The sequence below is a fragment of the Cuculus canorus genome, chromosome Z (assembly GCF_017976375.1).
Source record: "Cuculus canorus isolate bCucCan1 chromosome Z, bCucCan1.pri, whole genome shotgun sequence".
Classification (NCBI taxonomy): Eukaryota; Metazoa; Chordata; class Aves; order Cuculiformes; family Cuculidae; genus Cuculus; species Cuculus canorus.
The window spans coordinates 12,455,677-12,479,617 of NC_071441.1; the positions used below are offsets into that span (position 1 = coordinate 12,455,677).

At 35.9% G+C, this 23,941-nt stretch overlaps 1 protein-coding gene across 7 annotated transcripts in view; it reads left to right on the forward strand.

Annotated features, from left to right (window-relative positions):
* The window catches only part of SREK1 (splicing regulatory glutamic acid and lysine rich protein 1), a 35,983-nt gene extending 12,300 nt beyond the window's left edge, over positions 1-23,683 (forward strand). Inside the window, exons 1-13 of one of the 7 annotated variants that reach the window (XM_054053410.1) lie at positions 326-3,622; positions 4,425-4,548; positions 4,839-4,954; positions 6,287-6,451; positions 7,473-7,651; positions 8,261-8,391; positions 9,793-9,907; positions 11,835-11,882; positions 12,416-12,535; positions 14,819-15,382; positions 19,671-19,766; positions 20,263-20,398; positions 21,405-23,683. In XM_054053410.1, the coding sequence (XP_053909385.1) occupies positions 4,892-4,954; positions 6,287-6,451; positions 7,473-7,651; positions 8,261-8,391; positions 9,793-9,907; positions 11,835-11,882; positions 12,416-12,535; positions 14,819-15,382; positions 19,671-19,766; positions 20,263-20,398; positions 21,405-21,557 (1,770 nt within the window). In that variant the 5' untranslated portion in view covers positions 326-3,622; positions 4,425-4,548; positions 4,839-4,891 and the 3' untranslated portion in view covers positions 21,558-23,683. The other 6 variants (XM_054053413.1, XM_054053414.1, XM_054053412.1 and 3 more) reach the window with 6 other exon arrangements.
* Positions 23,684-23,941: the final 258 nt, after the last annotated feature.

The window sequence follows — 23,941 nt, forward strand, 5'->3', positions numbered from 1 at the left end:
TCTTTAAATGTTATACTTTGAGAGCGCAAAGGTTGAACGATAAAAAAATGTGCCACCCTAATCATTCTAAATTTTATGTCCACGTTATCTAGTAGATGGATTTTGACTATTAATTTGGTTTTGTATGTTTTCTCTGTGTGATATTTGTGCATTATTAGATGACTAGACTGGCCAAGGCAGACCTGTTACACTTGCCTGAGTTAGGCATTGTTTGCCATGCCACTAAACCTGCCGCCAAGTGAAACCTTCATGGGGGAAATGAGATCGAAGTCTGGCCTGCTGAAGATGGACGCCCTGTCTCTGTTTTTATTTTATTTTGCTTTCTTTCCTTTGTTTCTTTTATTTTTATTTTATTTTGTCCCTTTTTTTGTTTTGTTCTGTTAAATCTCTTTCCCTTGTACTTGTGAACTGGTACTTCGGTTCTGTAAAAATGGTGTTTTGTAAAGGGTTCACAGTGTTACATATTGAAGTTGACCTGAAGCTGCTTATGAATGGTGGATCGTATACACAGAATTTAGAATATGATTAAATTTTGCTGTGAATTATGGGTAAATTTAATTTGGAATAGATTTAAGCATCTGATTTCAACAGATGAGTACATTGTATCAGAAGGCAGGAATAGGGAAAAATACCAGTTCTAAAATACATTCTGTCCTATGTTGTGCTTCAAGTTTGTCTTAGAAAAGGATAGTTGAAACTCTTGCTTTTGGAGAAATTCACTTTACGACGTAAAGTCATGATCTTCCTCTGCTGTTTTTCCTCTTCCCAGCAGAGCAGTTTTATTTTAGGTTGCATGGCCTATTTAAAAGAAAGCTTAGTATTTACAGCTAATATGAAGAGTTTAAAATAATTATTTCTGAAATTGCACTTTCATTAATATTGAAGGGCATTATTTATTTGTTTGCCTCTGATGAAACCTTGCTTCAGTGTGGTCAGTGGCAGTAAGATTTCATCCTTTTGGTTTTGTAATTTTAAGAAAAAACTGTTTACCACTCATAAGTACAGATGCAGCCTGAGGGTTTGGTTGGAATGTGTTGTGTGAGGCACGTTGTCTTTTAACACTGTTATTTGTGGGAAGATTGAATTAGTTCATTGTGCGCGTGCGTGTGTGTATATGTGTACATTGCACTTCAACATGCTCCAGTGGTGCTTACTTCAAGAAGAGGATTTAAGAAAGAAAGAAAGAAAGAAAAAGAAAAAAAAGTATCGGTCACCTCACTATCTCGGAAACCATGGCAGTTCATGCTGGAGTGGTTGAGAAAGTTCTCATCCTTAAATGATATTTGTTCTTCCTGTGAAACAGAAGCCCTCAAACAGAAGCAGTGGACCAGGTGGTGTGTTTAGTTTTCGGGCGTTGCTCTTTCACAGCTGCACTGGGATGAATTGGTTTCACTCTAGTAAAGCACCAAGCTGTGCAGTGCAGCTGGGAAGAGCTTTCCTTCCTATGGTCTCTGTTGGATTTAGTTGTGGTAGTTGAGATAATTGCCAGTAGCTGTAATCTGTTTAATCACTGCTGCTAAATCCAATAAGAATAATGAATTGGATCACAGAGAAGTTATTTTGTAAGTGTGCATTTTCCATTGATTTAAAATAGTAGGAAAATAACAATTAATTATGTTTAGAGTAATGTGAACTGTAAGTATTTTTAAAACAAGGAAACTTACTTATTCAAGAAGCAGTTTTAGGGGGAGAATTAACCATCTAGTTTCAGTAAAAGAATTAATTTCTGAGCATTTGGGGATAAAAATGCTATGATTAGTATTTAACAAATATTTACGTCAGGCATTTAGCAAAATGGATTCTGGTGAGAAGTAGGTTGAGTAGGGTTCTTAAGCACTTCGTTGATGCAAAAAAGAGTGATGATCGTAACTGATATTTAGGAAATTGTACATTTCCTAAAAGTGTCTCTAGGCAGTGCAGAGCTAATGTACATCTGCTTCCAGATTCCTTTGCAAAGTGAGGGATCGATAAATAAGTCATCATAGTGTCTGTCACTTACTAAACACAAGGGCTTCTAAGAAGTCATTCTAAGGCAGAGATGTGGCATATTTATTTTGTCTATTTACCTCATTAGAAAATAAATGTGTTTACCTCATTTGCATTCAGCTTTTAAATGCCATGAGTTTAAAAAATAAACCAGTTAGTCTTAAGCTAAAGTGTCCTAATTTAATTTGTCATACCCACGTGTTTTATTGTATCTTTGTGGGCTTATATTTCTTTTATAAATAAATTCGTGGAGATAAAACGCCAAAACTTAAAGCCTGTAACTTGTGAGGTTATTTGGCCTTGCATATAATTCATTTTTCAAAAGTGTCTAAAGAACAAGGGAGTAAATTTGCCAGATATTTCAGGTTTTCTTCCCCCCTCTCTCCCTACAACTCTTTGTTTATATAGAATTGTGATCTGGCCTTAAAAACTGGAGAAGGATCTTTTCAAAAGACAATGTCATTAAATATACAGGCAAATTTTTAGGGTTCTGTTTGTGGCAGGAAACTGTTCAACTAGATTTCTTTATTTAAAATAAAACACTACATTGCTGAAGAATCAAAGTATTCTGGAAATAATGCTGCTGACCTTGCAATTTAGATATGCCTGTTACTCATTCTTTGAACTGTAATGTTGCACTTAACTGAAAGTTTTCAGTGGATTCCTTGAGCAACATTTGAGCAAATGATTAATTGCAATTATTTCGGTAAGATGATCCATATACTTAAAGTTTAGACTTGTATTTAAGTACCTTTCTTAACTTGACCCATCATCTGCTTAGTTCTGTGCCTAACTCAGTTTCTTTTTAAAGGGGCTAAATGCCTCAAGTATCTCCTAAGTTTGTCTGGTTAAATGTATATTGGATTGTCTGTATGTAAGTGCATACTTAAATTAGGCGTATCTTTAGATACATTACTGACCAAGGATCTAAATTAGAATGTAGGCACTCCACTTCAGGAGCCATTTCTGCCTTCAAATTTACCTGAGCCATGTCTGGTTGATCCTATGGAAACCTGCATGAATATCCAGTTAATTGCAAGATACTAGGTGTTCAGGATATGGTCTCGTTCATTAGTCATTTGAAAACATTTAGGTATTTTGATTTTCAGAATAGCTGGTATATAATTCTAGGCCTAATTTGCATGCACAGCTGCTGGAATTGTATATTCAAAAGCCTGTTAGTTAGCTACATACTAGGCAGGATGTGCAGCAAAGTACCTGTTACTCATGGGCAATCAGGCAAATCAGAGATGCCTCTCATTGCATGCCTGACTTCAAAATGAGATCTGTGAAGAATGCTCAACATTGTGATGGTGTCTCAAATTCATGCATGTTTTTTGAAAAGCCCTGGAAATCATTATTGCACAGTTAATTCTTAAGTGCTAATAATTTTCCTGTTTTTCTCCTTTAGATAGCAAAACCAAGTGGTTTGTTACATGTTAAGGAGCAAGGTGCCTCAAAAATTTAATAAAAATAAAATAAATGTAAATAGGAAGCATGAGAAGCAAATGGGTACTGTCATTTTATTTTTTCTATTCCACCCATGCTACATATAAATTAAGTTTCATTTAGATTTGTTTTGTCCTTTGATCATATCCAACTCTAGCCCAATCATTGCTGCAGATCTGTAGAACAGGTTTGCAACACCTTTTTATTCTTTTTTTTTTCCTGAAGTAGCGTGTTTCCTGTTGGGTGTATTGGAACTTTCATAGCTAGAAGTGCACAGTGTTTTGAAACAAACCTCATAGATGACTACAGAAAGAAGTTCTAATTATACTAGGTTTTCAGTTTAGTGTTTAATGTTTGTACCACTTTAAATACCTTTCAACTTTAATATGTAAATTTCTTGGTAATCATGATTATTTAACTATTAAATCTTCTGTTTTTTCAAGATTTTTTGGAGTATCTAATTGTGACTAACATTGAATGAAACCTGTGTTCAATTCAGATTAGATTCAGATTTAATTAGCGTGACAAGAGGAATATAATCTGGTTGAAATAGTAGAAAATACATATTTTTTTGGAAAATATAGCTTGCTTAGCTGATCAGTTACAATTTTTTTTCAATCTCAATAAATTTTAAGCTGATTTATCGAAGTTTCAGGTACACTCAGGTGACCTAGAATGTGAGATGGTACAAATCTAAATTTTTTCTGCCCTACACTCCTTCACCTCCAGCTTCACTTGTAGTGTGTGTTGTGTGTAGTCACAGTAGTTAATAAGTATTTATTTTATTTTTAGTTCCTTTTACATCCAAAGTAGGTAGCACCAGAGGAATTTTTTTTTAAAAAAGCACAAATTTCAGTTAGCACATACTTTGGGGGTTCTTTTGGTTTTTTTTTTCTTTTCTTTTACTGATTTGGTTATTTGCCATTTCTGGGGATTAAACTTTAAAAAATGTTCTTCTTTTCTGTATCTGATGTTCTGTGTGCTATTAGTGATGCAGCCAACACGAACGGTTGTCATGTGTAAAACAACTTTCGATCACCGCGAAAACACCGCCCTGGGAAAGCGTCCATGCTTGATATCGTTTGGTTCATGAACATTAAGTTTCCAGTACAGGTGACCCATAGCTCAAAGTGTTAAATAATTGTATACATTATTCAGTTTTTTAAATAATAATCCATTAATGAGATTGCTAGTCTTTGCGGTTTTGCTCACTTTTGTTTTTCCTAGTAGAGCAGGGTAAAAGGAAAAAATTAAGTTCTTATTTGTTTCTTTGTAAGGATCTGGTAGATAGATTAGTTGTTACTTATTACATTATTAAATGCAAGGGTAATTGTAAAATCATAGAAAGAGTAACATCTGCATAGTGTTCCAACTCTGTGTAATGCTTTCATTTGCTTCTTCAGGTAAAATCCCAGATGAAGCCAAAGCCCTTTCTCTGTTGGCGCCTGCTCCTACTATGACAAGCCTGATGCCTGGTGCAGGGTTGCTTCCTATACCTACACCAACCCCTTTGACTACGGTAAGTAAAATTCACTTGCTGTTAGATTTCTGGTTTCCTCTGCTCTCAGTAGCTTTTTCTATATGTTCAGAGAATAAGATCTATCTGATCCATGGATGCTGGATCAGTGATGATCGTCTTGACGGTAAATATCCATGCACTACCTTTCCTTGATTTTACTTTCCTATAGTGGGTCAATACTGATTTTGATTGTGTCCATTTTAGTTGTTGTCCTTCCCTAGACCCATTAATTTGATCCAGTGGCAGTGCTATCCTCCTCCTAAAAGTTTGTTAAAAAGTAACAGTTACATTGACGTAGTTCTTCGTAATATTAAAATGCTGCATTTGGGTGTATTTACTTGATATCATTACAATGGGGCTTTTGACAGTTTGACTAACAGTATTTTCCCTACAATAAGCCCAGCAGCTAGCTGCTGCTACTTCTGCTTAGTTCCCTTTTGCCTCTCTGAGCCTTTCCTGATATCAGCAGGCTTCTGTGACTTATTCAAAGTATATTTCAGGTTAAAATAGTTTTCTTTTTTTTATATTAAAAAAAAATACTGGTGGCTTGTTGAGAATGTCTCACACCTGCTAGAAGATTTGTTTGCTGGCAAGACAGTTGCTCTTCAGGAGAAGAAAACAAAGTTCAAACCAGGAACTCAGCAGACCAGTTTAGTAGTGATTTTTAAGTGACTTTTTTTTTTTTTTTTGGTAACATTCCTCAGGAGAGATTTCAAATCCCAGTTCCAGAAATTGGAACTGTATCGACTCCACTCTTTAGGAAATGACTGTGTTTGTAGGAAAGGAACTTAGGATTAATATGCTTCACATTTCATCTGTAATTAATCTTGCCTTACATTATGTTTTCTCCAACAAGTACCTTATGTGTCCCTTTGATGGACTGAATATGGGACAGATTTGTCCTGGGCACTGCAAATTCCTCTTTTCCCTTGCTGGGCAAGGGATTAGCAGTTCCTCATCTACTCCAAACACTTGTCATGGCAAAAAAAAATGAGAATATTAACAGTGTCTGAAGGCATTTTACTCAGTTTGATAAAGTATAAGCATTAGAAATTCAAGCCTATATGTTTTCTGATTGATAAACTGCACCCCTGACAGACTTTGATCAGATGTTAACTAGTAGCCTACGGAAAATCTTAAGTATAGAAGGTTGTTTATGGGTAGAATTATATTCTTTAAAAGAAGTGCTCAGCTGGAACCTTAAAGTTTAAAGTATTGCCTTTATTCACTAAGTTTATTTTTACAGGAGTGCACAAGGCAGGCAAGTATTAACGGGTGATATACCTCTTACCAGTTCTTGTTTGCAAAGCTGGTTCTGGTTTTGTTTTTCAGCTTGGTGTTTCACTTGGCACTTTGGGGGCTATACCAGCAGCAGCCTTGGACCCTAACATTACGGCACTGGGAGAAATACCACAGCCACCAATTATGGGGAATGTAGATCCATCCAAAATTGATGAAATCAGGAGAACAGTCTATGTTGGAAATTTGAATTCCCAGGTAGCTTCTTTTTGTATAATGGAAACACTAATGGAAGATGTAGAGCGGTAATTTGTGAATTCTGATCTTACCCTTTCAAGTTTTCATTAGTTGATGACAATAGAAATTTAAACAAAAAAAAAATATTTCTTTTTGATTACTAGGGGTATTTCAAATCTTGAGTGCTCCTATGCTGATCAGATGAGACCAAACTGTGGAGTTCGTTCTGGCGGGATAACAGAAAAATCACACTGTAGCTGAATGCAAGAAACAAACTTAGGATTATGTGTGTTGATCTAATGTCCAGCTCTGGGTTAGCTGAGCAGTGCCTCAGAAGTCGTGAGATCATGGTAGCTGTTCCCCTGAACATTGTGCAGTTGCCTAAGTACCGTAAGATAAAATGCTGCGTCCTATTGGAAGTTGCAAAATTAAAATAAATACCTTGGTGTTTCAGGAAAGAGAGGTCTGTCAGAAATTTGATTTTTTTCAGAAATTGATTGAATTAATTGAAAAAATTATTTTATTTTGACTGATGGTAATATAAGTATTTTTTTGGAGTTTTTTTGACTGCCAAAGTAGCTACTAGAGTTTAAAAGTTCTACTGATTGCAATGAAATAAAACAATCTAGAAGCTAATAGGAAAACAGATAAAAGCTAAGTCTTCTAATATTGTTTGGATTTTTTTTTAATGGATCAAAATTGACACTCAGTAGCTTGGAAACAGATGTAAAAGGAAATTCGTGTTCAGTTATTTCAAGTCAATTGGCCTGTATGTGCAAAATCCTGTGCAAATACTTTTTAACCTAGGTGTAGGAATTCAGATCCTGTGGTTGCACCATTTTAAATTGTAGTATATTCTGTAGATTAATGGACGAAAAAAGGACCTGTCTTTCCTACAGCATAACATTGCTACACAGGCAACATGAATTTGGTAATGATGAGAGATGTTTTCAAAATCTGTAGCTCTTAGATTACCTGGTATATTGGATCAATGGTTTTTGTTATGTATTTTACTTCAGCTGAGCTCTTCAACTCTTTCTAGACTACAACAGCAGATCAGCTGCTTGAATTCTTTAAGCAAGTTGGAGAAGTCAAATTTGTGCGAATGGCAGGTGATGAGACACAACCAACACGATTTGCTTTTGTGGAATTTGCAGACCAAAATTCTGTACCTCGAGCTCTTGCCTTTAATGGAGTTATGTTTGGAGACAGGCCACTGAAGTAAGAAATTAATTGTCCATATGACTGTTGAGTGAGAGATTTCTTTGTATCCATATACATATACGACTCTGTTGTGCAGGAAACTGCTCTGATGAATACTTTCTCAATGTAAGGACCTATTGTTAGCAAAGTGGAACATTTTTTATAAAATCCAATTTCAAAGTTCGACGTAACTTTCCCTGAGAATAATATGGATGGCATTGAGTAAAAAGTGTTTATATTTCATCTTGAGGTAGTGGAAGCTGTAATAGTGAGAGAATCTGCAAAAGTCCTTAGTTAATTAATTAAGCTTTCTATAGCATGTGCATGTAATTAGTAGACCTTAATGTAGAGATTTGATCTGAAATACAGAAACAGGTTCCTAGACCTGCTAGAAAATATTTTCACACAGAATTCTTGTGCCACATTTATTTAGAAGTGGTAAAACTTAAAAGCAATGAAGGACATTTCACATACTTGGAACAGATGAGTGTTCAAATCTGTGATTTTGCTGAACTTTAAAGTTTGTAGTCATACATGGAAGTTGAGTTATTTTCCTTTGTTAGTTGTTTTTTCACTTTCTCCTTTCAAGTGTTTGGGATTGAAAGGTTTTATTTTTCTATAATTTAGAATAAATCACTCAAATAATGCAATAGTGAAGCCTCCTGAAATGACACCACAAGCTGCTGCCAAGGAACTAGAAGAAGTGATGAAGAGAGTAAGGGAAGCTCAGTCTTTCATATCTGCTGCTATTGAGCCAGGTAGGTGTATTATGCTCATTGCATAACAGACACATTCTGTGTGTGCCTTGGAACATGCTTTTAGGACCATTTTCAAATGTGGGAAAAGGGTACTCAAAGGTACACCATATGGTTTGGAAAATATAAATAATTGGAATTGTGTTCGTACTAGACAGTGGAATGAATCTGAGTTGTTATTTCATCGTGTCTTATTTTCAGATACATGCTTACTGAATGTTTTAATAGATACAGAGTTAATACTCAATGATTAAGTTAGGCTTTTAAAAGAAAATGCTTTATGCTCTGTTTTGTTCTCCTCTAGCACTCTTTAAATAGTTTCATGATCAGGGGCAGCTAGTGTGGTTCTGAAAGCAGCAATATTATGCTTTCCTTATCTGCAGCAGGTTAATTTTGTCCCTGTGCTATTCTCTCTTTTTATCCTGGCTCCAGACTGCGTGCATCTTTATAGCAAATGGGATCAAAATGAATCTGGGATAAAACTTAACATATTGTGAAGGACTATTTCATCCAGTGTTGTTCACTGATCCCTCTTGACACTGAAATGCCAGGGCAAGGAGGAAGGCGTTGGTGGGTTGAAAGGCATTTCAGTGCTGATTTGTGCTGACTTAAAGTGATTGAAAAGCCACAGAATAAAAAATACTCAACTTGTTAAATGTACAGTTTAAATCCTCCTTTTTCTTTTCATTAGCAAGATTTTGTCATTCTTCACACTAACAAACCCAGACATTGTCTTATGTAGGTTAGATAATGCAGAATCCTGAGGTTTTTAGAGTTGGAAGAAAAACAGCTCTAACATTTCCTCAAAACTACACAGCAGAATAACGATATTTTAGAGTCTAAACCGCAGTCCGGTGATGTCACTGTTAAGGTTTTTGTTACTTCCTGGCCATTGGAACACCCTGTTCTCTCCATCCATCCCTTCCTCCTGCAAAACAGTGTTGAAGGAATAGAACATCTATATTTGTACAGTGGTTGAAATATCTGCAAGTATAGAAAGTACTAATTAGTATTTACAGTTTATGATTGTTTTCAGTATTACACCCTCTAAATTTACTCTGTTCTTCTCAGGTTATTTTTTTAAAATACGAAAATAATTATATTAAATAATAGACCCAGAAGAGAACATGTTGTAATCTTGTGCATTGTGGCAGCAATCCCATTCCTAATAGAGCTAGCTGTTTATAATTATCTGGTTTATGTGTACTGCTGCAGGATGGCTGCACTCAACGAGTATATGCAATGACTTTCTTGGATGTTTCTGAAGGATATTTGCAAAGAAGGAAGATGTGCAAAGAGTAGGCCCCTTGCACTTGTATGTGGTACATTCCACTTGTGCCAAATTGTTAACTGGGATCTTTAAATGTTCTGAGCTTACACTGCAAAGTGGTTTTTTCCTCTCAGAGTCTGGAAAGAGCAGTGAAAGAAAAGGCGGTCGTTCACGTTCCCATTCTCGTTCAGAATCCAGATCTAGCTCAAAATCCCGATCTAGAAGGAAAAGATCACACTCAAAACACAGGTAGGTATATTTTTTTTATTTGGACTATTTCTTACTGAGTTATGAAACAGGTATCTCTATAGAAAAGGTTACTAATGTGCACTGAGGAGATCAGAGTAACCCGAAACTTTGTCTCTGAGCAGGTACTCTTTCCCTCTAAATTCTAAATGTTTGCAGGATGCCTTTTAGTTAAAACATACTAGAAGGCACTTTTTGCACCATGTAGCATAATCAGTGCTATTGTTTCTTGGTGCATTTTGTGCCATGTAGCATAATATAATTTTGTGACCTTTATTTTGAAAAGAAATGGTTACTTGTATTTTTGGGATTGAACGTGTAGTTAGCTGTTAACACTCTGAGCAGACAGGCTGGCTGTGTTTGCTGGTTGAAAGTTCCTGATGTCCTGAACTTCTAGACATGGAGTTAATAAATGCAATATTTTTATTTACTGTAAATATAAAGGTATGCCTTCTAAAAGGAGAAGGAAAAGACATGAGGGGCAGGTTTTTGTTCTTCTGATTTTGTTTGCTTTGCTAAATTTATTTGGTTCTGAAACAGGCTTTGGAATATGGAGGGATGTAAAGTTACTAGATCAAAATTATACCCATTAAGATTTTTTCCAGGAATGAGGCAGTCTTGCTGTGTGAGATTTACAAATGCTTCCTGAAGTCATTCAGATGCTTTCAGTGTCAGAAATGTCTTCTGAGCTGTTACGTAATCAATGTGAAGATACGTGGCTATGTTAAGTATAAAAAAGAAAACCCAGAATGTGATAGCTTGCACTTTAAAAAGTTCAGTGTTGTCAGTGTTGCAGCAACAGCTCTGTTGTATCCTTTCATGCATCATCTTTTAACGAGGCAACTAGAATTCTTTTAGATACAGAAGAGCTGGCCAGAAGGAGTTATCATCAGATATACTGCTAAATGAATGGGACGTAAGTGCAGGTTTCTGTTTATGGTAGTAAGACACCATAGTACGTGTTATCAAACGGCATCAAAATATCAGGTACCTTTAATGCAGGAAGAATCACTTAGTTATTTGTTTCTCTGCTGTTTCTCTATCTCAGGACATAACTGAAAACCGGTCTTTGTTTTGTGAAGCTGTGCACTAGTTTCTGTACTGTTCTATATTGACACAAACCAAATTTATTTCTATAAGAAAAACTTGCATTTTTTACTTGTGGAAAACCTGTGCTTTAAACGATGGTTGATGTTTATGTTCTGTTTTGTTTTTTTGTTTTGGGTGTGGGTTTTTTTTTTTAATTATTTACCATTGCTACTGTCAGTTTTGAGAACATCCTGAAAAAACGCTGGCCTGATCTGTTGAGTTGACTTCATCACTAGGAATAAACTATCCTTACCACTTCCCTGTTTCATAAAACACTAAAATCGGCTTCATCTCTATGATACAAAATTTGTTCAAGGTCTTATTTTGACTCAGTTGTAACTGATTTGCCCTGTAGATAGTTTGTATTTCCACACTGATAAGCAGAGCAAAGTCATAGGTAAAAAATGGTTACCTCTCCTCTTGGTATATATTGCTGTCTGTAACTTGAGTTGCAGAAGGCAGGTGAAGCTGGTACTTTGTGTCTCTTCCTGTTCTTCAGGATTTATTGAGTAATGTACATGACCTTTCTGTCTTTGGTAAGTTAAACTTCATGATACCTTAACCTTTCAGGCAAAGTATCCAGTGATGTCATTTCTTGAAACTTAATGCTCAAATTCAGCTTTTTGGTTTTGCTTTCCTAGGGTGTATGATCTTCCGAAAGTAGGAAATATTGTGGTAAAAAAGAGTACAGTAAATTTTAAAAGTCGCTTTTTCTTCAAATCTGTGACTATACTATTATATATGTTGATCAGAACAGTTTAATTGGGTTTTTAACAAAGTATTTGCACGTTATTTGCGTTCCTTATTTATTGTGTAATAAATGCTCATTTCTTTCCTTGAGAATTCCTGTAATTGAAATCCATGCTAACAAGTCCTCTGAACTGAAAAGGTAACTTGACTAAATGCTGAACGACAGCTAGTGGGGTTATTTTGGTTTTTTAAAGTTCATTTAAATTGTAAGGCTGGAGAACAAAGCAAAAAGAGATCAGTTAAAGCTGTTGTTCTTCAGTGACCAAGACTGCAATAAGTAACTGGGGCTGGAAAAGAAACAAAATGTAACTAATTTTTTTTACAAGCTTCTAGAAATGGTCTATAGTAGGTTTTATGTGCTGTGATTTACTAAGGACAGCTATCCTGATACAATATTAATTTTCCAAAATGCTCATGGAGGTTATTGTGCAGCATGGGTGTTACTTAAATGCATTGCTTCAAAGGAGAGCATGTGCACCTGGTGAAGTAAAAATTATTGATATTTGCAAAAATTTTTGTAGGCCATATATTACTGAGGTGTAATTCTTTACATAATTTTATGTAGCGAGGCAAGATTTCTGTTTTGGTTTTTTTTGTTCCCCTTTGTTTGTTGTTGGAACTTCTGTGAAATTTCAATAGTAAAGTATTTTCCTTCTGCCATTGTTTATATAGAAGTAGATCTGGGAACAGATCGCTCTCAAGACACAAGGACAGACGCAGATCCAGAAGTCCCTTGAAAAAACGGTCAAGATCTAGGGAAAGACGTAAATCAAGAAGTCGCTCTCGTTCTCGGTGAGTTCCGTTCCTAAGAAATGGTACTGTAGTTCTTTTCGCACAGTACAGATTTTTTGAAAAAAATCTTAACAACCCTTTTTAGGTGGTGGTAAAGCGTGGAATTGCAAAATACTTAGGCCTGTCCCTACGTTTTGTCTGTAGAATAAAAGAATAAAAAGTTCTTTTTTGGCTGGGATAGAATTAAATTTCTTCTCAGTATCTCATATGGTTCCTGTGGGAGTTAAACCACTGCACTGAGGTACCTGAAGCTTTGATAGTCTAGTCTACATTTATACCAAAGTGCAAACTGGCTCAAAATAGATAACTTTAGTTGCCACACTTTAACTAGTAGATTAAGATTGTGCAGCCTCTGCAACCCCCAAGAAAATGGATAGTGCTTTTTTGATAAATATATCGGTTGACGAGGTTGGATTCAGACTGACCTTTATCTTATGTTCTGAGAACCAGGTGTAAGGCTTTTGTGCATGAGATTTTGTTTTTGCCTTTGGCTATGTCATATTTGCCATATGCTGCTGTGGGCACTAATGCATGTTTCTATTCTGTGGTGTGTTTACATTTCAGGATCTAATACATCCATATTTTACATAGTCTTCATTTTTATCTCTGATCATCTAATTATTGAATTGTGAAATTCCAACAAGACAATAACATAATTTTCTGAGGGATGTGGTAGTTAATATTCACAAAACAAACGTGCCTATGAAAGTAGCTTAATGAATAGAAGGTTTGATACTTTTCTTTCTGTTTCATATCTCTAATTCCCTTGATTCGTTTAAAGGAAGTTTCATGCTTAGGTTGTGCAGTTACCACTTGATTTTCGAGGGAAGTAGTTTTGTAGGAGAGCAAACTGTGGATCTGTGAACCTCAGTGGAAATGTGAATAGGCTATGTAGCTAGCTGGGTTTTATTGATGGTCCTTTTGATTCTCTGTGTTGTCTGAAGCTTCTTGGTATTTGTGCTCGCTGGGAGAGGAAGTGCAATGAAATCTCTGATATATTAACTAGAAGTCACTTCTTGGGTCACTGCGAGGCTCTGCTAATGCAGGGATTGCTTGCTGTTTCTTCTTTATGATCTCGCATTCCTTCTCTGAGACTTCCAAGAAAGTATTTGCCAAAACCTCTTGGGAACCAAAGATGTCAGGTCATGGAGCATGTAACAGCCTACTGTTTGTTGCAGCTGAGAAGATACAGCCAAACACTTCTTCCATTGAAGAAAGGTGGGGACTATGCTTAGGACCTTTAACATATGAAGGAATCTCTTTGGGTATCTTTAAAAATGCTATAATAGGTACCAATACCAGTAGACACAGCAGCTTCTGTCAGTTTGGTTCTCCTGGACATATAAAGGCCTGCTAATCAACTTCTGTTGTGCTTTCTGCTATTCCTCTCTCTGAACAATTTTTCGTTTTCTTATGTGCTAGAACCAGATTTAGGATTAGCATGTCTCTGCTAGAAAGGAAAGATGAAGTCTTGCACTTGAATATAATTCTATATCAAGATGCAGGCATCCAACCAAAGCTGTGACCTAATCAATTTTTATTTGACTTGATGATTAGAACATAGAATTTTCCTCACTGTTCTTTTTATGAACATGTTATTCGTTGTCCTAAATAAGCTGATTTGTTCTGTTATGTCCTTCTGTTTTTACTGTATTAAATAATTTTTTCTATTAATTTTTTAGTTCCTGATGCCAGTACACAAGGCCGAATTGTCTTGATTGAGTTTTGACCTTACATTTGCCTTTTGAGGGAAATTGTTTAGTGAAATTTTATTCCTACTTTTTTATTTGTTTGGTTTTATTTATTTGAAAGAATTCCAAGTTATCTGTGTGAGAGAGCACTGTAGAATACAGACTTCTGTCAGTCAGTTTGTTGGAGTTGTTAATCTGCAGTCTATTTTATGTGGACACACTTTTAGTAAAGAGCAGACTTGCAGATTGTAGACTTTGTCTCACTCATGACAAAATATAGGAAATTTACGTATGTATGATAATGTAACGGTGAGGTGAAGAGACATGTTCTGTTAAAGTGTAATAACATTGCTCTGAAGATTACTGTTTGATTTTGACCTCCTCTTCTCCTATTTGGTTTTCAAATTTTTGCCAGCTATATAATCTTTCCCTCATGGTTAACAGGGTTGGAGAATTAAAATATTGAACAACTACTGTTTTTCAACAGAGATGCATACTTTATCTTGAGCATTAAGGTATGGTAAAGAGCTAGTTGCAATTTAATTGAAAACTTCAAAGTTGAATTAATGGATCTGTGTTTGGTTTTTCACAGGGACAAGAAAAGAGACAAAGAAAAGGTCAAGGAAAAAGAAAAGGCCAAAGAAAAGGAAAAAGAGAGAGACAGAGACAAGGAGAAGGAGAGAGACCGAGATAGAGACAAAGACAAGGAGAGAGAGAGAGATAAAGAGAGAAACAAGGAGAAGGACAGGGAAAGAGAAAAAGAGCGAAACAGAGATCGAGAGAGAATCAGAGACAGAGATAGGGACAGGGACAGGGACAGGGAGAGGGACAAGGATAGGGATAGGGAAAAGGACAGGGAAAAGGAGAAAGATAAGGAAAAAGAAAAAGACAGGGAAGAGGTAGACCAGAACAAGGAAAAAGAAGATATTGAGAAAGAAGGAGAAAAGGACAGAGAGAAGATTAGGGACAGGGAAGGAGATAAGGACAAAGGAGGGGACAGAGAGAAGGACAGAGATAAAGAAAAGGAAAAAGATGGGGACAAGGAAAAAGAGCGAGAAAGAGAAAAAGAGAGAGATGATAAAAAGAAGAAAGAGAAGAGATCCAGAACACCTCCAAGAAGCTACAGCTCTTCAAGAAGATCTCGTAGCTCCAGCAGGTTTGTTTAGAATTGTTCCATACTTTTCTTGACTTGCCAGTTCAGTGAGGCAACATCCTAGTTTTTATGTATCAACATCACTATGTGTCTTACTAATTAAACTTGTATTATTTCTGTTTTCTGGATTTTTTTATTAAGTAAAATCTACTACAAAGAGCTGTGTATGACACCTGATAGAACACAGTTTCTTGTTGGGCTACTGGTACTAGCCTTTAACATAACCATATAGTATAGCCCTTGGGCACAGTAAGTAGATTATTCTTGTGCTGTTTCTCTGCATTGGAGGGATCTAAAAGTTCTGACAGAGCAACATCGCACATCATCTTTGTCCTGATAAAAGTTTGAGTCCCTGTTACACAGTTCCTAGGTTAATTACGTACTGCTTAGTCTACTGGTCTGTAGATCTTGGGAATAGTTGGTTTATAGCACTTGCCACTCTTCAGCTGAACTGATGAATGGCAGGAAGCAAGTATGTCAGTTTACTGGCTAGGGGAATGAATGTATCTCAGCTTGAAGATAAGGATACCTGGTTTAGCTGGTTAGATGACCAGGTGCAAGTAAAAAGTAACATTCCTTAATAGTGCTGACAGTAAAGAGTCACGTTAATGTAATTGGTTTTACTTCTGAGGGAGGCTAAACTGGGTGGAAGTCTGAATAAATTCATTACAGCAGGAGAAGGCTGTGAGATGAATTGTAAGTTCTGTAAGTGGGCTGACTCGGGCATACTCTAAACGTCTTGCAGCTAACTCAAATTCAGAAAGTTTGGTAGATAAAGTCCTTCCTGGAATTATGGGGTTCCATAATGTCACATGTCAAATTTAGATACAAAATTTTATCCATTATCTTGAGAGAAGAAAATGGGGGATGAATTGGGCAAAGTTCTATGAATTATAATCGTTTCATTGGACAAAAGCAGAATTCCTACATTCTTCAAAGTTGAGGAGTTCATACAAGGCAAAAAAGGGTATAATGGTTTCTGAACATTCTGTTTGCATTATATGGAATGTCTGTGTTGTTTCGAAGTTTTATGAGCAAAACGGTATGATTTCTTTGAGGATACAGAACTACCTCTTTTAATGCATTTTTTAACATTATTTCATAGATTGAAGACTAAACAAGAGCAGAGGTAATTCTACCAGCTTTGAAAACATAACATTTTCAGTGTGTAGGCCCCAGGAATGTTGACTTAGATTAAGTACAGAAAAAAGATTTAAGATTTGACAAAGTGTAGCTTGTTTAAGAATGTCCTGGATGACCCAGTTCCTAGTGTCAAATATAGCTGTAATAATCTAGTTTGCAACAGCTGTGTTCCCCTTTAAGAATCTTGTTGTTGAAGAAGGCACCATGGAAGGCTCAAATACCATATACTTGGGTAAAGAATTGTAGTGAAAATTAGTACATCTCTTGTAGTGGACTTAAAAATACCTATTTTGAAGTGAAGTTTTTTTTTTTTCATAAAGGTGTTACATAAAAAGACAAAATTCTATTGAAGATGGAGTATGAGAGAAATACACTTTTTATTGTGCATTTATTCTTAAGATATAGCGTTATCCTATATCAGAGTATCAATGCTGAGGCCCATACTGTTGCACATCTATGTCAGTGGCCCAGACCATGGGGCAGAATGCAGCCTTGCAAGTTTGTAGGTATTACAGAAAGGCCAAGTCACGCAACCTAGGCAGTAATAAATCTGCAGCAGGATAGCGTGGGGGCTGACTGGCTAAAAGCCTAGAAGGCCAGTAGTATGCTGAGCTGCGGTAGGCAGTGTTGTGAGCAGGTCAAGGAAGGTAATTCTTTCTGTTTCCTCAGCATTGGTGAGGGCAAATGTGGAATTGCATGTGCAGTTCTTGTCTCCCCATTATAAGAGGCATGCAGGCATACAGGAGTGAGTGGAGTGAAGAGCCAAGAAATTGATGAAGGGCTTGGAGCATCCCTCATATAAGGAGGGACTGAGGGAGCAGGGAGTGTTCAGGTTGTTTAGCTTGGAGAAGAGTAGGCTGAGGGGAGCATCTTAGCAGTGTGCATGAATACCTGATGAGAGAGTGTGAAGAAGACAGCCAAACGTAAAAGTGGGGGCAGTGACATGCCAAGAGAAAGCAGGCATATACTGACACGTGGGAAATAAAGGGTTTTTTCTAGTATTCAGTTGTGGGGTTTTTCTGGTTTTTGTTTGTTTGTTTGTTTGTTTGTTTTTCTGAGAGATTGTGGAGTTGTTCACCTGTGGAGATGTTAGAAATATGACTGCATATGGCCCTGAGTAACCTGCTTTAGTTGACCTTGTTTTAAGGTGGGGAAAAAGAGGTTGGACTAGGTCACCTCCTGAGGCCTCTTCCAAGCTCAGTAATTTTGTTATTCTCTGAAAAGTGAGTAGGTTGGGCTACAGAGTCCCTTTACCTTGAGTTTAGGAGTATCTCTTTACTTTGGTGATGGCAGTTGACTTGTTGAAATGGTTAAAAAGCTTTCTGGAGAGTGTTATTCAACAGACTGGCGCTGCATCCGCCTACTTTACAGTGCAGCACTGAGTTGGGATATCCTTTTCATGATGAATGTAAAATATTCGACAAGTAGTGTTCATTTTAGAGAAGAGGAAAGGTGGAATAGGACACACAGGACCTTCTAAGAACTATGTGGCAGCTGGCCTTGCACAGCATGCAAGTACTAGAGATCAGGTGGCTATTTGTGATCCCTAGCTGAAGGAAAACGCACAGACCAAAGGGAGAGGAGGATGAGGCTCCTTTCCCAACAGACATCTGCAGAGTAGCAGAGGAGATAGGTACAGAGTGTTAGTTGTATGTATGATTAAGAGACATAGGATTGCTACCAAAGTATTCAGAGTTGTTTTTTCTTAAATTATGCTGTATTAGTATTGCTTAAGAGCATTAAAAAAACAGGTGCACAGAAATCTTTGTATAGACAAATACAGTAGAGATGGGAACAAATGCTGTCAGACACAGTTGTAATTCTACAACTTGAAAAATGAAAAGCAGAAAATGAAAATTAGATTTCATGAGTAAACCGTTTCTACTTTGAACACTATTGCTACAGCACTTGGTTACTCACAGATACGTATTCTTGAAAGCAAAATAAAGCGAGAATGTACTCAATGTAGCCCACTTGGGAGGGATGTCAGAATCAATTTCCAGAATTGTTATTTGAAAAATGGTGATGGTAAATGTGAAGACATTCAGAATGAGATTCATGTTAACTAGCAAACAGCTGATTAGTGATTGTGTTATTTTCTCCATGATTTTGAGGCCGCTTTATGTTTTTGTTTACCAAAGATTGAATGAAACTTAAGAGCTTGCTGAACAAAATAATTATAAGATTTTTGTCCAGTGCAGCTTCAGGAAGTCGTGGTAGATGATATTCTCAGAGAATTGATCCAGATAGTGATACCAGGCACATCTTACAGCATCCTTTTGTAATTCACCTAATAACTGTTGATTTTTTAAATATTGAAGATATAAATATTGACACTTAATGGTGTGAATTGCAAAAGCTGGTATGCTTAAGTGTAAGTTTTGTGCTAAACCTTGAGTACCTGATCAGTTAGTTTTTAACTTCCCTCTTTTTCTTTAATGGTTCTTCCTGCCAACTTTTTCCTGCTTTGTCAAGAGGTGATAGGAAAAACTATCTTTGGCAGAGGTAGGATCTACGTTTCTGTTGAGTGAAGCTCTACTGGCTCAGTTTTTGCTGTATTCTAACGTGTGCTTCATTATGATTGCTTATTTAATTATTTGTTATTTGATGTTTTGTTGTACTCAATATTAGACTCCATAATAGCAACTTCAGGAAATTTCATATGTCTGTGTAAAACAGCTGTTCTGTAAAATACTATGAGCTCTTCAGTGTGTAACAGAATGATAGCATTCTGTTTGCTGAGCAAGGACTGCTAGGGAAACAATAGATATTAACTTTTTTATCGTGGTTTTGACGATAACTTGAGCTTGATTTGCACTGCTTGCTCCTAAACCAGTAGGAATGCTAGCTCATGTATTTAGGCATTAAACCTCAAGTCAGGCTGAGGTGAAATTACAGTCTTTGGGTTGTTGTGTTTCAAAGTTCATATTGGTCAAGTTATGCCTTCTGTCTTAACGTGCCTCTTCATTCAGTTGGATTCTTTTCCTGACTGAGGGAACTCTTGTTTAACACATGATTAGTGAATTCAGGTTTTTTTGTTTTGCACATTTCATACATTGTTGATGATATAGAATGCTAAATTCAGGGTTACTTAGTTGTTGTATCAGATCATTTTATGAGCTTTTTTTTGCATTTATTGATCCTGTAGAGAAAGGCGTAAAAGGAAGAGTAGAAGTCCCTCCAAGTCTCCTAAAATATCCAAAACAACGAAGAGAAAGTCTTCACAAACTCCTTCGCCAAGACGGTCAGTTTGATAAAAACTTAAAAGTTAAAGAGCAGTAAAAGGGGAAGAATTTATAGTATTTTCATTGTTTTACTGCCTTTGCACTAATCATCTCAGATGATTGTAGTTGGTCAGTATGAATCAGTTTTACTTTAAAACAAAAACAAACCAAAACAAACGCCTTCCTGAATTTGGGCTTTGGTGTGCTTTCAAGTAGAATTTCAAATGCAAAACTAGAGTCAACAATGCAAATTTACTTCAAATCAATAAAAGCCCTTCTTTGAATACAGATTAATTTGGTTTTCCCTTTGCAAATACACAGTGTACTGGATGCATGCATTCTTTAGCTCTCTTCAGTCAATAAATCCCCTTGACTTTATGAACGGTTTATGTTATGTTCCATTTGTTTGATTTTTGTTTTTAAACCCACAGGTGAGAGTTTAGTTTACAGTTAAACTTTGTGAAGGTTGTTGCTGTTGGATCAAATTCTGATTTGAGTAAATATTTTCTTAAACAGAAACAAGAAAGAAAGAAAAAGAGAAAGAGATACAAATAATGAAAGAAGAGAAAGAGAACGCTCCACCTCCAAGAAAAAAAGTAGTAAAGAAAAAGAGGGAAAGGAGAAATCTGACAAAAGCGCCACTACTTTTAAGGTAAGCTGTATGACCAAGTGATATGCAGCATGGAGTGGTACTAGTGGAGGCATTAGTGAAATTCACTTCCTTCTACCTCCTCTGTTTTCTTTAACAAATTGTTACAATTTGGGTTTAACTTTTCTCAGAGACCTACGGTTTGTGTTAGTGGACCAGTTTGGTAGGTCTCTGTGTTTGAACTTTACTGAATCTTCTGCAAATAGGTTACGGAAACCCTTTGTTTTGGTTTCTCTTTCCTGTTCTGTGCCATGTGCTAGGCCTTAGTTGGTTGCCTATCTGTATGAGCTGGCAGGAGGCACCATTCAGGGACAGCTTGGCTGTCAAACTGAAAAGATTACTTTGTTAATAAACTTTCACACTGCAGTTCACTCTCTCTGGTTGCTTTGGTTCTGGTCTGTATGTTGGACTCTGTAGGAGTGAAGTTGAAAAGTTGGGAAAGAGCAGTATGGGATTTTCCACTGTGATTAAGAAAAGAAACATCTTCAAATTGTTTTGTCTTAGTATTTGTAAAGCAGTATTTAAAGAGTAGTTGTACTCAAAATTATTCAGCTGTTATAAATAAGCTGGTTTAGGGGAGTCTGTCCATGCTTAAGTAATTATCTTACTTCAGTACTCTCTTAAATGTGTCAGATACCTGACAAAAAAATTGGAAAGAAAAAATTTAATCCTATTTTATTTAGAAAATAGGATGAAATCTTAATTTCTAGAGCTGTTTCTCATAGGTTCCATCATGTTGCTTGTTTTGTTTTTTCTTCTGAATATTAATGATAATGACAGATCATTTCATGGCAGTTATTTCTAACTTCAGCCAATTGAAAAGATAGCTTTTTTTAATTAAAAAAAAAAGAAAAGGAAAAGCAGCTGACACCCCTATTCCAAAAAGTCCTGAGACAAAAAAGGCATGTAATGTTTGAGTCAATAAAAATGCAAAGCGTTTATTTGAAGTAGTATCCTATAATAGTAAGAATATGGGGGTTTTTTTGTAAAATAATTTTATCTTTGGTAGGACAAAGATCATACTAAAGAGGATCAGAATTCAGAAACTGACAGAGAAGTAGACAACGAGGATACAGAAATGCCAGATGAAGTCAAACTACAACAGAACGGGAACTGTCAACCAAATGAAGAAAACCTCTCCATTAAAATGGAAGAGGTTTAAAGCAAAGATGGACCTCTGATTCAACTAAGGAATGAAATCCAAAGCTTTTTGTTTCCCGAAACGAGGAAGAAAATTGTCAAAGCAATCAACCTGAACGTGTTGATAGTACTAGTAGCTCTTCCAATTCTTGTGATAGCTTTGTTGTCTTCTTGCTGTGAAGCAAGAGAGCATGGACCAGTAGTTAAACCATGAGAAGGCAGATACCATCAGAACTATTCATCTCTGAAAATCTACGCATTTCTGTGATGGCTGTACTTATTTGAAAAATGATTTATGTTAAGTTTTGCCATAAGCTGTTACAAATAAGTAGAAACTGAGAGATGTAAACCTGTACTACCCAAAAAAAGTTGAAGATACGCATTGAAGGTTGTTTAAAATACTGCTTGATGATGAATTTTGTATTGTTTCACTTTGTGGGTTAAAAAAATCCACAAAAACTTCAATGTGTACTGTTTGATGTGCTTGGAAATGGTGCATAAATATACGCAGTTTCTTTTATTGTAAATGACAAGTGTAGGGAAAGAATTTTAGAACATAAACACGGTTTTGCCGTCCTTATGTTAAATACCCACTGACTAGTATGTTTTTAATTTGCTCACTGCTTGAGATTCTTGGGTTTTATTATTTAAAAGAATTTCTTACTAATATCCCCCAAATTAATATTTCTGTTATAGTATTTGAACAATGCATGCTACTTTTCTGTTTCCTAAAAGGTACAATGCCATCTTATAGATAATAGGTTACCTTAGTGAGTTATTTTGGGGTTGTTTTGTTGTTTTATTTTTTTCCTTCCAGAAGTGAGCACATGTGTACGGTATTATCAGAACTTACAGCTTTGTTTTGAGCTGTATGGCAGTGTCTGTTCAACTGCAAATAGTACAGGTGCCATTATGAAAATAATTTTTCTTATTTGTTTAAAAAAATATGGGAGCACAAGCAGAAGCTTTAGTGCCTTCTTAAAATGTCGTATTTTCTAGAAATGTCTTGTGTGCTATTACTCATTTTCAGCTAAATCTTACATGATCTCTATTGCTAGTTTGTCAGCACCACACTGTAGACAAAAATGCAAGTTATTTGTTAGAATGATTGTTTAATTCACTTGTTAAAATCCTAAAGCTCCATTTTTACATTTATTTTTTATTTTTAGAAGAGATGTATAGACGAAAGCAAAGATGCAGTTTGGGGACCACCACTGTACAATAGTAGTAGCTGAATACAAAGCATTTTCTGATCATCTGCATCAAAGACAGCCCTTCAGACATTTAGTCTGTATTTGGATGGCCTTAATTGTTACCTCTCCATCATCTTCTCTGGTACCTGTTGGGTGATATAAAAAGAATTGTATGCAAAGAGTGGGGATATATAATTTGGTGAAAAAAAGTTCTAATTTACACAGGAGTTAGGTGGTAGAGATTCTTTTTCTTTATTTGGGGAGAAAGCATGTAAGAAGAGGTTGACAAAGCAAGTATTTTTGTCAGGGTAAAGCATGGCTTGTGTTCTCTGAAATAATGTAATTGGTTACGTAAGAATATCTTGAGTCACACATTTAAAATTTACCTATACCTAAAATTGAGTATATTGTTTTTAATGCAACTTAATGCAATCAAATTTCTTAATTGCCTTACCTCATGGGAGGAGTTATTTCTTTCAGTTAAAAAACAAAAATGGAAACCTTAATAGCACATTAGCTGTTTGCTTTCAGTTTGTTTTTCTTTTTCTTTGCATAGTTAATTCTTCTGAAAAAAAATATTACAGGGAATGAAAAATTTGCCCAGTTCCTAAGGTAATAAAACCCGATTTGATTGTGAAGCTGCTTAGTCACTCTTCATTTGCATTAGGATTTAATGTTCTTGCCACTGTGTACATTTAAGACTATAGAAGATGCTTTACCATGTAAAGTATAGACAGTCATTTTTGTGATGTTTAAGCCACGTGCTGTTGGCTGGAAAACAGCATATTCTGGTAAAAGAATGACAAATCTATATGCTTACAGGAAGACTGTGAAGGATTGTGTCTTGCAACAACAGCTGTCTTATTTATCTTGTGTAAGTAGCATAGAGCAAAGAGATTGTTTGTATACTTGTTATCTTTGGTACCATTTCACTAATAAAATTAAGTATTTTAGAGGGAAGTTTCTGCTGGTACGTACTTATTAAAGGAGTATTTTTAGCTGATCTGGTCTTATTGACACAGCTTCTTTCATTTGAAATATGGATGCCAGTGAAAATATGCGTATAAAAGATTAGTTCCTCCTTTGGGAGGAATAGAGATCTTGCAGTGTATCATATTTTAGCTGATATTAATTTGATTTCTTGAGTTTTGTTATCCTGAAATTACATAGCTCTTATTATATATTGGTTACAGTATATTTAAAGGCTTGTGTA